Source organism: Pogonomyrmex barbatus, unplaced genomic scaffold (genome assembly GCF_055798465.1).
Source record: "Pogonomyrmex barbatus isolate J1 unplaced genomic scaffold, ASM5579846v1 scaffold21, whole genome shotgun sequence".
NCBI lineage: Eukaryota > Metazoa > Arthropoda > Insecta > Hymenoptera > Formicidae > Pogonomyrmex > Pogonomyrmex barbatus.
In genome coordinates, this window is record NW_028297118.1 from 2804341 (window position 1) to 2819215 (window position 14875).

A 14875-nucleotide genomic window follows, 5' to 3' on the forward strand; every position below is an offset into this window, starting at 1 on the left:
GGTAGGTTTACTTGTTAGTCTATTTCGCGCTCAATACCAGCTTGATGAATCTGTATTTTCCTGCTATCAGAGGACAAGAGGATAAACTCGTTAATGGAGCTTACCTGGAAATCGAGTATGGGAGTGTGTGGGCGGCGCAGATTGTGGCGGCGGTGGCTGCGATGGGGTCGGCGATGTGGAAAGCGGCGGTGGACTCTGCAGCGGGGCGTACGGATGGCTGCCGGTTGGTGTCGATGCGCTCGATGGTGTACTGCTAGGATTGAACAAGTTTAGGCCAAGTAAATCTGAGCTTGGCTTACCTCCTAATTGCTGTGACACTGACTGAGACCTTTTCATATGATGATCGGAATCGGTATTCGATCCTCTACGTCCCTACGTTTGAAAGTGACATATAATTAAGAAAAATAAAGCAATTCATATTTTATATACATAATACATGTTCCGAGAATGTGATATAATCGAGAAAGAAATTATTCGTGAAAAAGCAAATTGCAAAGATACAGATCAATTCATTTTTGTAAGAAATATTGTTTTACAATAAATTACAAATATACAATAAAATTTTTTTATACAAAGCTGTTTTCCAAAAAAAAGTTTAAATATTATCTTATACATATACATGATAAAACATATAATACATGATAAATTGTTTTATTAATATTGTATCGTGAAAAGTTTTCTTATGCGTATTCTATGATGGCATAACAGCATATTTTGCAAAATGCTTCTTTCTAGATTTCAGATTAACTAATCACTATATTGATAAACTCGTTCGAAAGAACCATATGCAAGTTTTCTATTCTATTCTTTAAATAACTATCTCAGGATATCAATGATTAGAATATTGACTATAATAATAATAATAAACTGCTGCGAAAGCATTATTGCATGCGCCTAACTCAAGGATCATGTCTATATATTCCCGATTGATAAATAATCATATCAAAAAGAATAGAGACTGAAAACTAAACTGATGCAAATTTTTCTATTGACAATGTTATGTTTATAAATACACATAAACAAATACAAACACAACAGTCAATTGAATTTAGTTAAATGCTTGTATTGGAATATTCAAAGTTATTTATCGAAAATAAAATGTCAATAAAAAAATTTTATTCTATATTTTCAATTTCATTTTTCACATATAAAGTCATTTTTCTCTTTCCAGTTACTAGTTATGAAACACATATCGCTATATATATTTTTAACTTTTTCATAAAAAATTTATTCTTTCGCGATTGTATCATAGTTTATATATCATGATAAAATACAAATATATATACCTCTTGCATATATTTTATACATTTATAATATTTGATAATCAAATAAAGATATTATTTTGTCTCGATTTTTTATACTTAAATAAAACTAATGTCAAAAATTAATATTAGTGATGCAAACATAAAATTGTACAACGACAAGTATGTTTGAATATATCACATTTTTGCTCATTTATAAGCCATAAAGTAACATCTATTATTTTATGAGCCGCGATATATAGCGATACGAGATTCTTCAGTAGAATATAACTCACTGTTGGTGCAGGTGATAAAGATAAATTTTCCACTGTCGCCCTCAATTCATCCACGCTGGCGCTCATGGGTGCACCATTGCTGAGAGGTTTTATTTCCACTCGGATCTTACGTTCCCTCTCGTCCTCCGAATCAGTATCCGAGCTGGAATAGAATCCTTTTTCGTTTTCCCACGGATCTGGCTTCGGTCTAATACAAAAACCGTCCTCATCCACCTCCGGCGTCGGCGTTTCTGATTTTCTGCTGTCATCCTTGTCCTCCCTATTGTGTTCATGACAGATCATTTAAGATAACATACTTTTTTGTTAATTCCAGCAGGCCCAGTGCATTACACAATAAAAATCTTTCATGCTAGAAGCATGCTAAAACTTATAAAATTCTTATACTTATAAGTGTGATATGTAAAGTAACTGAACTTAATATCATTCTATACACAGGGGCACATCCACACCCACACACCCACACACACGTGTACACAGACAGACAGCACAGCAGATAGACACATGACACACACATACACTGCATATATGTTCATGTACACTCACACCCATACGCAAGTATTCTACTGTAGTTGGCAAAAAATTGTGATACATGGATCCACATGGATGTTTTCTTTTCGAACTTCGCAGCTTTTAAATTTTTTATTATAAATACAGAAATTTAGTATATTCTGTCGAAAACGAACAATTATCTAATAATTCATAAAATTTCTTTTTTTCGTTCATAATTGTTCTCAAAATCAATATAAAGCCTAATAACTAGACATAAAGGATTTAATCTAAATCATCATTAATGAAACAATTAAATGTAATCTGGAAGAGTGCAAAATATGTGACAATGAACATTAAAATTGTACATTTTATTTCTATTCAGTTTTTAATCATTGTTTATATTATGCTATCATATTCAAATATCAAATAATATTTGTACAAAGACAATCGAAAAATTATTGAAATTAAAATCTTTGTAATTATTTAATTAATAAACAGAATAAAACAAATTAAACATTCTGTAAAAAAAATAATCATTTTATTGACATTAAAAAAATATATACATTTATGAACTTGTAAAAATAAATATAAAAAAAGATAAAAATTTTATTAATTATATGACTTAATGATATATGTTTAGATCTAGGAAGAAATAATTTTTATAAAAAGAAAAAATTCTTTAAGGTATGGTTACAATTATCAATGTTAAAAAATAAATTCAATAGTTCTTAAAAACATCTATTATAAATTTAAATGATCATCATTAATTAAAAAAGTTAATAGATTTACGAATATTATCAGTGTCATAATATATTGTTAAATGCTAATATTTTGTAAATATTGCAATTCATTTCATTAGGAGGAGGAGCGACCTGATAATGTAACTGTGAAAACCTCAAAGGATCATTAATACATATACACACGCGCGCGCGCGCGCGCGCGCACAAAATAATAGGTTTCTTTTTTAATGTAATGTTTAATCCATTTCATTTTGTTTATTCATTATGAAACTATTCAAATTTCATCCAATGCCCATAAATACACGAAAGAAAGCATTTGCAGACTCATGTTTCAAGTGTTTCTCGTATGTTATAAACGATAAAAAAAAATTATAATATCGATATCTTAGATAAACAAATATAGAATATATAAACAAAGCATTCCGAGCCATAGATTCACATCCAACAAAGTATTTCATTTATATCATAATCTTAATTAATAAGTATTTTATATGTGTCTCTTTTTTTAGCATATATAAATATATTGACTTTGCTGATTGTGAAACTGACTCTTTATGTGCACTAGGTCTGCTGTGCATGCGTGTACTGACAGGTCAGACTTTTCTTCTTTATTGCTGCTTGTGTCCACGAGGTCCTTCTTCTTCTTCGCCTTCTTCTCCTTTCGTTTTTCTCTTCTACTGCGTAGAAACCCTGTTGATTGTGGACACCCCAAATGTAGATAACACGGTGGACTGCACTATATGTACTTACTTATTAAATATATTTTATGCGATTTACACTCTTACAGCTACATTGAACTGCGTATTCATTTCTATTTGCAGAATTAATATGCTAAATTCCCATTAAATCCACTACTACTAAAACATCTACGAATATATATACTATATATATATACTAATATGTTAATATATATATATATATATATATATTAGAATGTTAAAATGTTTTTATTTCCTACAAATAGAACTTTGCACGCAAAGGAAAGCATAATATTTTTAGAATTTGATACTGTGATACAGAAATATAACAGAAATAATCTAATGTTGACTTAAAAAAAAATATTATATTGATATTTCTGCCAATAATTAGACTATATGTAAATAAAATTAAAAAAGCATAAACTATACAATTGCATTACTAGGTCTACATCCAAATATGCAACGTGTAATTTGAATGAGAACTATTGTATGAATATAAAAAGTATACAAATTATTAAAATCTGATTCAATATTTTTAACATATTGATGGAATATAGTGTACATTTATAAAATCTAATGATAGATAAAGATTAAAGAATTTACTTTCCAAGTGTTGAAAACATAGCGCAACGTGATCAAGTAGCATCTAATACGAAACAAATCGATGTAGATCCTATTAATGATTAGCATTCTCTATATGTATTTCTAACTAATTAATTTTCACATTCTCTGATGATGCTGACATCAATTCCCTGACAAAACTCAAATGATCGCGCCTATATTACAACCAATATAAATTTATTTAGATTTAAATTATGTCATTATATATATTTTTTAATATATTAATATATTATATATAAAAATTTATAAATAAGTTTTTATAAAGTTATTGAACACTTTTTACGAGTTTTACTTTTCGAAAGGAAACACACGTCAGCATCTCGTGAAACAACGAAAAATATAAGTGAATGCCTACATCAAACAAAAGATGCAGATAATAAAAGGGTGAAATATAAAATTGAAGAGACAATTCAGTGAAGTAGAGCACGTTAGTGGAAATATGAAGATATCCCACGCACCATCACCATCAAAAGTCTTAGTTTCCGCATCGCTTATTCTCTTCTTAAATTGTTTTTCTAACAATTATACCAAACCTAGACTGACATTGTAATAAAGATTTTATTTTATTTTATTTTGCGCGTTCTTCTTTGTGCGTCTCTTTGGAAAATCGTATACACATATCTTCTGCAAGCCATTATAATGTTGCATGCAAAAATAGTTTCGAACATTGAACGTACAAACATTTAGAAGAATAATCCAGAAAGAAAAAAATATTCTATAAGATGGAAATGTAATTTATCGATAAATGTGGATGCTGCAAAAGATTCTATGGAAATGATCATCATCGATGAGAATTCGGGGTAATAGTTGCTTGTAGAATCATATTATGCTATTGGAAAGGAAAGAACAATATTCCTGCACTTAAAAAATAAATATAAAAGGTATAAACACGTGAGCCATGCAAATTATAAATCTTAAAGAAACGGCTCACCTGAGGCCCCGTCGGTAGCCAACCTTACGCTTGCATTTCAACATTATTCAAGTCCAACTCCCTTTAGTTCGATCATATTTCTTTTTTTATCTCACTGCACTGGCATTACAAAATGAACTTTAGAAACAAAAATTGTATGCTGCGATCCGTGTAATTACAATCTATTCAGGACACTCATTAGTGGTACGTGTTAGCATTCGGATCACTTATGTGTAAATAAGTTAGATATACGGATGCTTGTATGTCTTATGATTGTATAACCCGTTCATGTGCTAATTTGTTCGTCTTTATCAGACGAAACAAACATACGGGAAAGACAGATGTAAAGTTATAAGCACACTTATTGAAATCCACGATATTTACACGAACAATAAAATACGTTACTTAATTTTTAATCTCCCATAAGTGCATTAAAAAAAATAAATAAAAATTTAAAATTAAAAAAAAAAAATAAATTTTCTTTAAATAAACCAAACACGTTTATAGTTTTATAGTTCGACTACATAAATGTATAAATTTTATAAATTTTATAAATCTTGATCGCGCAAGATGATTAATATCGCCATAATTGAATGATATATATTCACAGAGACGATTGTTAGAAAAACAATTTATAGATGAAATCTCAGAAAAGTACAAAAATAATTAGATTCCCATACATTTCTAATGCTAGATATGTTTATGTTCTACATAAGCGTTTTTCAACGTTAGTAAGACAATACAAACGAAAAATATTTCTTCTTTTAATTTAAAGATGTCTTCGTGATTTTTTGAGTCCCTTTGAAATAATGAAAACAAATCAAAGTGAAGAAATATTTTGCATGTGCGTTACAAGTGAAGCAGAAATTAATGTTACATCTACATATCAGCTCATTTGTTTGACAAATCGATAAATCTGGATACTATTAATCTGAATAATATTAATTTAAAGCGTTAGACAACGTTAGGATACGTACACCGGTGTTCTAAAAGTGTGCATAGTGGAGGAACCAGAATATGCGCAACCACTATAAATCAATAGACAACTTACTTAATCATATTACGTTTTGTTTCGATCACAAAATGTATAAGGAGTATTTAAGAAGAAATAATGTCACTGTCACCGAACACCATAAAGAAAGACTAACCGACAGAGAAAAGTAATAGATAAAGATCTACAAATGGGAAATGCTCGAATAAACCTGATCCTATATCACGTCACAAATCGTGAAAAAAGTTTCTCTAAATATCGTAATAAAATAAATTTCTGAAAATATCTGAAAATTTATATTTAATATTTAATAATTATTAATTTATGATAATCAGATTTCTGAATTAATTATTGACCATTTATATTCGAGCCATATATAGGTATTAAAAAAAAAAAGCAGCATTTATATGGTAGATAATACTCACCAAGCTGAGTAAAAATCTTCTAGCAGGGCTGAAATCCAATCTTTTCGGAATTAGGAGCGACTTTTTTATGTAAGAAAGCTGCTCTCAGAAACAAACAAGTCACAAAGTTTTCTGACATAAAAAAATCATTTCTAACGATTGAGTTTTGTACCTATGATTACAGGAAGTTTTTTACTCAGCTTGATGAGTATGTCTATAATAAATCCTGCATCATTTTTTTCAATGTCCCATATAAATCATTCGGATAAGATCACCGATTAAAAGTGTGACAATTATTTTTCACTCCTACTAAGTTAGCTCCCTCACCAGCGCAAAATAAATTTTCATATATTTTAAAATTAAGTATTAATTAGATGCTCAAGTCCGAAATTAGATGCTCAAACCGTTATGCGTCGAACCATATTTGTTTTTTTCATATAAGCAAAAATTTTTTTTTATTGGAGGAAAGTGCTAACTTAATGTTTAAGCCAGCCCTTCTATTTTTTTAATTTTCTGCCAAATTGTTCGAGCACTTAATTTCGGAGCATCTAATTAGCACCTAATGAACACTTAATTTTAAAATAAATGAAAATTTATTTGGCGCTGATGCGGGAGGCTAGCTTAATAGAGGCATTTTTCATGATAGATGAAGGACTGTGTGCAAAGTTATTTTACGTTTCGTACTTTGAAGATACCTTTGAAAGGAAGAGAACGAGATAAATAGAAACCCTTACAAACAGAAGCACAATACTCGTTAATTATACGTCGTACCAATGAGATTCAAATAAAGAGGACGATTATCTTGTGAATGTACTCGGTAGCTAACATCAGCATCAGTAACTTCTAGTGTACATTGTATATTGTATCCTAACAACAAAGTGAGAGAAGGGTATGGTAGAGGGGGTACGGGAGTAAAATGTAAACTGTTACATTTAGATCCTCTGAGAGGGTTCCTGGAGATGCTGGGAGGTGGAACAGCAGGAGGCAGGTTGTTCCCTTGAGGGGTGACAGGTGCCGAACCAGACGACCCTGCTTGCCTCTGTTTGTCTGAAACAACACTTATCGTTCTCACGTTTTTGAATACCTCCTCGTCAATTGACGGCCCTTTCTTTCTCTTACTTCATGTTGCACTATTATGCATGTTAGTTCCGATTCGAACTCGAATGACCTTTGCACTTTCAATGGCATAAGAACATTCCAGAGGGAGTAAGAACATTCTAAATAACTATACAATATCTTCTTATATTTTCGTATCTGAATATATGACAGTAATATTCGATAGACAAGAATTATATATGCGATAGACAAGATTTATATATTATATATATTATAAAGTGAATTAAGTACGTACTTTAATCATGTAAAGAAATATGATTAAGGAATTTTTGTTTGCACACGATAACTGAGCACGCAAACTAATTCATTGCTTTACTTGTCTATTTATTTCCCATAGATAAACAAAATAATAAAAGTAAGGATTAGTAATTAAAAGTGAGGATTAAGAGATCACTTTTCAATAGCCTTGATCTTGACATATATTGTCAAAATCATGATTCTGAATAATCCTTGAAAAATTTTAGTCGTGGGACGTCCTTCGTTAAAAAGTTATGATCATAAAAAGTTATAAAAATTATGATAAAAATTATGATGATATTTCAGAAAAGATTTTTATTTTCTTGTCTTTCGTCTTATTAAATTAATGAGTCAAATCATATGCTAAAAATGAGATTAACAAAGACTCCAACGCAAGGATTAGGTGTGGAGCTTTCGCTGATCTTTTCATTTTGTTATAAATCTAATCTTGTAGTATTGTTTTCGTAATTGGTTCTGAATAGTGGAGGAAGAGGGAGTTCGCCCTCCTCAATCATCCACCATGAGGCTTAGTCCCCTGGACTCCTGATCAGGGAGGCTTCGCCCCCCGAACCTCCCTATTATGCATACCGAGTCACAACACATACTCAGTTTGATGCATTATATCGCTATGACAGATTTCCTAATCAAAAAAAGGTCAACTTTAACGCTTAATATCTCGGTTCACGAGGCAGACCGTCGTGTTTTTCTGTCAGATTTTTTTATTTTGAAACCATGTCGATTAATCAATTTTATCAAAATCAGAGGTGAAGACCGTATTATAAATAAATACCGTAATATTATTAATTTCGCCAAAACTGATATATTTCTCAAAACATTTTGTTAATAACTTTTTAACAAAGAACGACCGACAAATAAAATTTTTTGAAGGTTACTTAGAGTTATGACTTTGACAACATATGTCAAGGCCATTAGAGGAAGATCCCCTAATCTTCATTTTTTCCTAAAGTAATAATATATATTCTTAATATACACAAAAATATAATTTGCAATATACATATAAGAACATAATTAATAATTAAATTAAAATAAATAAAAAACAATCCCCCTGGAACACAATGATTCTGTATGCCATCCCCCACCTAATGTTAGATCATTACGCATAAGCAAGTATAACACAACAACCACATAAGCATAAATAAGTCGATAAAAATTGTACTGCATATCATATTTGAATTGATATATCTGTGATCGAGTGCTACAATTCAATTGGGCAAGTGTATAATGTGATCAATGATACTAATGGATATAAAATTAAAATGGCAGAACAAGCCTACCCAGACGTATATGCAATGTTATGCCAATACTTATAAATATTCATTCTGGATGACGATAGAATTTTGTCAGAAATGATCAAAAGTATGATCCACGCCTTTCGTGTAACAATATGGAGAGCATGTGAGAGTGTCTCGATGTAATGTAAACATGTTATAAGAAACAAAAAAGAAATATGCCTTGCATGAGATGTAGCATCTCATTGCATCAAGCCAAGGTAGGTTCAAACTATCGCAATTAAAGAGATAATGAAACTTCGAAAAAGTCTACGTAACTTCAATGAAAAAGAGAGAGAGACAGAGAAAGAAACCTACCCTGGGAGTTGGACATGAACAGGTTGAGTAGCGAGGTAGTACGGCGGGAAGCCTTGGTGGCTTGTACATGTGACAATTCTCTGTCCTTTTCCTTCTGTCTTTCTTTTTCTTTATCCTTTTCCAGTCCCACCCTTCCCCTTTCCTCATCCAATACCCTCAAAGTATCACCCTCCCTTTTTAATCCCTGATTTTTCTTTGAACTGTGACTGTTACCGGCTACGCCTGTTTCACCATTGGTGCCCTTTGACGTTTCCTTAGGTGTCTCTACGTTGCCCTCCGACTGAGAATGGCTGGTTATTTCCGCTAAACTCGTCATGACCTCTTCATACTCGATCACACCTGATTTACAGATCATTTACGTCATCGATATGAGGAACGCAGAAAGAAAAAAAAAATCTAAATGCTCTTTTTACCTGGCTTCTCGAAACCCGTATATTTACTTTGAACAAATTGCTCTAATAACTTTTCCACCGTCATATCGACACACTGTCGCTTGAAATCGATATGTACCTGGCCAACCTGCTCGTGATTGGTTTGCAAAACATCGGCATATGTATTCAGAAATTCTTTCATATGCTTCAGATGTGTCTCTTCCACGTCTTGGAACCGCTTGGTAACGAAAATGTAAATTAATTAGTATGCTTTGCTGATTCTTTGTATAATATTATTTCATAAAACCTAACTTTTGCGATTTAATCTAAGATTAATACCCTGCAAGCTTGAGTCATTTTTGCTTCAAAGTCGTTTCGTATGACCGTGTACTTGTCTACCAACGTCCTGTAATCATCCTGTGCCTTTTTGAACTTGCCCTCTATTTTCTCCAGCTCCCTCTGACTGGCATTGTCTTTTCTCAATTTTTCTAATTCGAGGCGCTTTTGCATACACATATCCTTCGCTTTATGCAATGTTATTGTAATGCTCTGTATACTTTGTACAACTTCTAAGGTAGACGATTCTTCTTCCTTCACCTAAGTATTGTTGATAAAGTGTATATTATTCTCTGATTAAACTGTTCTAATTAATGCAAATAAATTTGATGCACAATACAATTAATTCTTTGACTATTCAAGTATGGACTGCTAATAATCTCCGTTTTAGCACATAAGCAATGCAAAAGACAGAGAGAAGAAATAATCCAAAGAAATAATTTTCGAGATTTAAGTTTCGATGATCACAAAAACAGAAATTCAAACGTATAAAGATTAACGTAAAAGTCTGAATTAAATAAAATATATTTTGAATAAATGACAGATAGTGATGCAAAAGTGATAAGAAAAAAGTGAAATTTCATAAAATACTTATTTATATAATCTATTGACCTTTAAAAAGAACAGATATTTTTTTTTTCATATTTTCATTTATCTTATAAGTATTATAATACAACTAATTTTATTAATTTACATTTATGATTTCCTAATATATCTAATTTTAAAACGTTCCAAAATTTTAAAAATCATATATAGTTTTAAATTGTTAAAAACGTTACTTATAATATGCATATTTACATTTCTAGATTTTAATTTATCAAAATACTCATGAGAAATACACAAACTATTTTAAAGTAGAATCTATAATTGCTTATACATAAGATGTTTTATTTATGATTTTCATATTTTTATTTGTATATTGTTTATTTACACCCTTCTAAATAATATATAACTATTTTTATAATTAATATTTGTTCATAAAAAATTCAATTCTATTGCACATACAATAAAATACATTGCAAAACTTAGCATTCCTATTACATTCTTATAATAATCAGTAATCTTGGTCAAGATTTTTGACAAATTTTTAGTCGTAACTGTAAATTCGTAAGAAAATTGACTAATTATTATACAATTATTTTTCTTAGCATCAACTGTGATTGATTAGTTTTCTTAAAATGACTAAACATTTGTTACGTATAAAGACCTTCATTGATATCTATATATCGATATATATTACTTCATTTATAATGTGAAGTAAGCACTAGCAATCCATGTTTTCGTAATCAAAGAGTTAATTATATACGCATATACATTGATAGATAAGACTTCTGCACATCATCGACTCAATTGCTTGATGATGAGAGAACCTACTGTCCCAACTGTAGGCGGATACTGATAACGGATAATTTGTGAAACATATCTAACATATTCTATGGCAAAATGTGACAATCATGAATAAAAGATTACATCTTATCTTACCTTGCAAGATCATAATCAAATAAGACATCAATGAGAATTTTGAAATTTCTCATCAACACAGAGAGAAACATTTCTTTAGATTTAATATTCCTATTTGCTTACATTTGTTTCATCAAGACAACATAACTTTATAACGTTTATATTTTTTGAATAAAGATATTGATAAACTTTATTAAATTCTAAATTATTCGATACAAAAAAGCTATTATTTGAAATATTTCTCAAAGATTTAGATATGTTAAATATTGTTTGTAACGAAATAAATATTTAAACATAATGTAAGACATGTTTTAGTTAAATGAAAAATAAGAAAATATTATTTCTTTCAATAAATTTATTTTTTGAAGCAATTGCTGCAAAATTTGGTCAAAACTCCATAAATAACTTCATAAATAACAAGATTATAAAATCTATGATTATGGACAATAAACATATCGATTTTAATCGTATAATGTATGGATACAACAGTTTTTCATTGTTTATCAATTTTTAATTACATGATGATTTGATGATAATATCAAAGATTGCATAATATAATATATGCATAAAATATGCATATGTCGCAATAAAATGTTTAGGTCATAATATTAGATTTTCAAATTTAATATTTCAAGAAAGAAAAAAATGAATGCTTTCTCCATTGTTTTTAGAAACATGTGATTTAGTGCATTTATCTGCAATGTTGTTGATAAATAACACATGATGTTATTTATGATAAATATTTTAAAAATATAATTATCAAATCATAATCTTTGTATCTTAGTCTTTAATTTAGATATAATTGTTTAAGATTTATAAAAAAATTTGTAGAATAAAATGTGAAAATTGTTTTAAGTAAAAAATTAAAAAAAAAAAAAAAAATAATGAAATTGCTTAACTAAAAATAATAATCACATAAAAGAAAAAAATATTTAAATTAAATAATTATCTTTTTTTTTTTTATTATTCTCTATTATCTTCTTTATTACCAATATTACATTTAAGTTGAAAATCATATTGTATTTTAAATTTAAATATATTTATTAAAACATTAGTTTCAAACATTAGTGTATTCGAAATATTCCAATAAATACTCCAATACTACCAATAAATGTATTTTTTCGATATAAGAAAGTTTATTCAAGTTAAAATTTGAAGAAATATTTCTCTTAGTAAGTATGAAAAATATTAGTTTATTTTTTTTTTTTTAGCAAAAAGACTTGGGCAATAAATTAAAAATACAGACACAATTACATACAGCCTTATGTTTCTTATGCAATTCGTCGGTGTATTTTGAGACATCTTTTATGAGTTCGGATACCCGCTGGGCCATCTGGAAGTGTAAAACGGCGAGTTTCTCGGCAGCACCTCTCAAAGCAGCCCATACAGGTGCAAACGTTCCTTGCGTGCTATTACTCGCCTGTTTTGCTACCTTACTAAGGAGTTTATAATTGTTTTCCTCTATGGCTGATCTTTCTCGCAAAAATTCAGCCAATTCCTTGCTGGCGATTACACCATGCTTCATGTTATGATATAACACGTCAAATCCATTATTCTTTTCGCCCTTGAATAGTAAACAAAATAATACTTCAGTATTTCTGTCAATTAAATTTAATTCATCAAATTCAAATCACTTCTTACAAATAATAACAATAATATTCATTCTAATTTGCTTTAAGACTTATTTATTTCGATCGTTCAAAGAAGAAATTTTATTTTGAAAATAAACTGAAAAAATATATACTTTGTTTAATTAAAAATGCGTTAATTTATGTAATTGTATATGTTTATTTATTTTACAATTTTATGTCTTTATTTTTAATGTCGAGATGCCATAATTTGTATTTAACCATTCGCAAACTTATATTTACTGAACAGTCTAAATGAGAGTAAATCTATAATTTCTATCCTATATATATATTTTTTTTTAAACACCAACAATTTATTAATTTTTTTAAATTGACGAATTTTAAATATTAACTTTTCTTTAACGAAAATATCGAAGCTTCAATAATTTTGAAATTGCCAGTGATTGAAAAAGGAAATTTTCTGCGGATTAAAAATACATTAAGAAAATAAATAACACAGGACATTATATTCTTTATGACCTCAAGTGGATTTTCTTTATTAAAATAGAATTTCATAATTTTAAATAATATCTTGTCTGGTACCGTATTCTTTCTGACCCAAATTACCCTTACAAATATACCCTTACAAATATATGTTTCAAATTTGAAAATCTAGTAACTGAATGAAATAAAAAATATGATAGAGGGAAATTGCATGAATTATTATTTCTATATTAGAATCCTTGTATAAAAGTATCGCAATTAGAATATTACAATTGAAACATACGTGTTGAAATGGTACTTAAAATCATTTAACCGTTTAACATTTGAACTCTGATCATGCAGTAAACCTACATTGAGCAGAACTCTCGAGTGACATCGCCGTAATAAGGTGTCATTATATATTATTGCTCTTGTCATCCTATTGTACCGATTGTTCGCAGCAGCTATACGTCTCAATTTCTTCGCAATTTTATTTCTTTTGTAAAGAAATCTTCCATAGCCTATTTGATATTTTACATCGTATTTAAAATACAGAGATATTTTGATTATTCTGGAATTCTTGACGATTCTGGAATTATTGTAGATAACAATTTCATACTATATCTTTTCCGAATTATGTGATTAAAATGTAATAAATAATTTAAAATTTAAAATAAATGTTTCGATGTATTTGTATATCTGAACAATAATGAATAATGATTCTGACGTAATTGAAATGACGTGACACGTAGAAAGATAAAAATAGCGATTTATTTCTCTCAAATAACGTATCAAGAGAAGAAAAATGTTTAAACAAACAAATTTTCTATATTGCTTTTCCAAACAAGATAATTTTTTTCTATTAATAAAGTATTTAAGCAGAAAAATTTTACTTTATTATTTCCTTTCTTTAAAATACGAATCAATATAAATATTCACAATTTAAAATTTAATACTCAACTGTAAGAATTGTTTTGGAAAATTTTCACACGCATGCGTGAGTGTATAGCAATAATCTTTCACTTTACATATATTGTCATTCCGATTCGATTGCAGTTTTGATTGTCGTAGCATTCTGACAATATTACCCGTAATAATGGGACACTCTTGTAATGTTCAATGTAGACTACTCGCAGGGTTAAAAAAAGGAAGTGACAACTATCTTATCAAACAAGCGTTGAGAGAAAGATAAATATGTCTAATTAGTCAAATAAATTTGTAGTATCCTTAAAAAAGCTTTTCATGATGAAATATATACGGTGAAATTTATTGCTTATTAAGTTCTCTGATTTTCAATATTTCTTGA

General features: G+C 29.2%; 1 protein-coding gene across 8 annotated transcripts in view; it reads right to left on the reverse strand.

Annotated features, from left to right (window-relative positions):
- The window catches only part of LOC105427477 (F-BAR domain only protein 2), a 31706-nt gene that overhangs the window by 6592 nt on the left and 10239 nt on the right, over nt 1-14875 (reverse strand). For 2 of the 8 annotated variants that reach the window (XM_089078024.1, XM_089078022.1), the window contains 8 exons: nt 12777-13082; nt 10061-10318; nt 9764-9959; nt 9351-9689; nt 7321-7437; nt 3357-3456; nt 1538-1796; nt 105-372 (listed from right to left, as the gene is read on the reverse strand). In XM_089078024.1, coding sequence (XP_088934150.1) covers nt 105-372; nt 1538-1796; nt 3357-3456; nt 7321-7437; nt 9351-9689; nt 9764-9959; nt 10061-10318; nt 12777-13043 — 1804 coding nt within the window. In that variant the 5' untranslated portion in view covers nt 13044-13082. The remainder of the gene's footprint in view (nt 1-104; nt 373-1537; nt 1797-3356; nt 3457-7320; nt 7438-9350; nt 9690-9763; nt 9960-10060; nt 10319-12776; nt 13083-14875) is intronic. The other 6 variants (XM_089078026.1, XM_089078023.1, XM_011639231.3 and 3 more) reach the window with 6 other exon arrangements.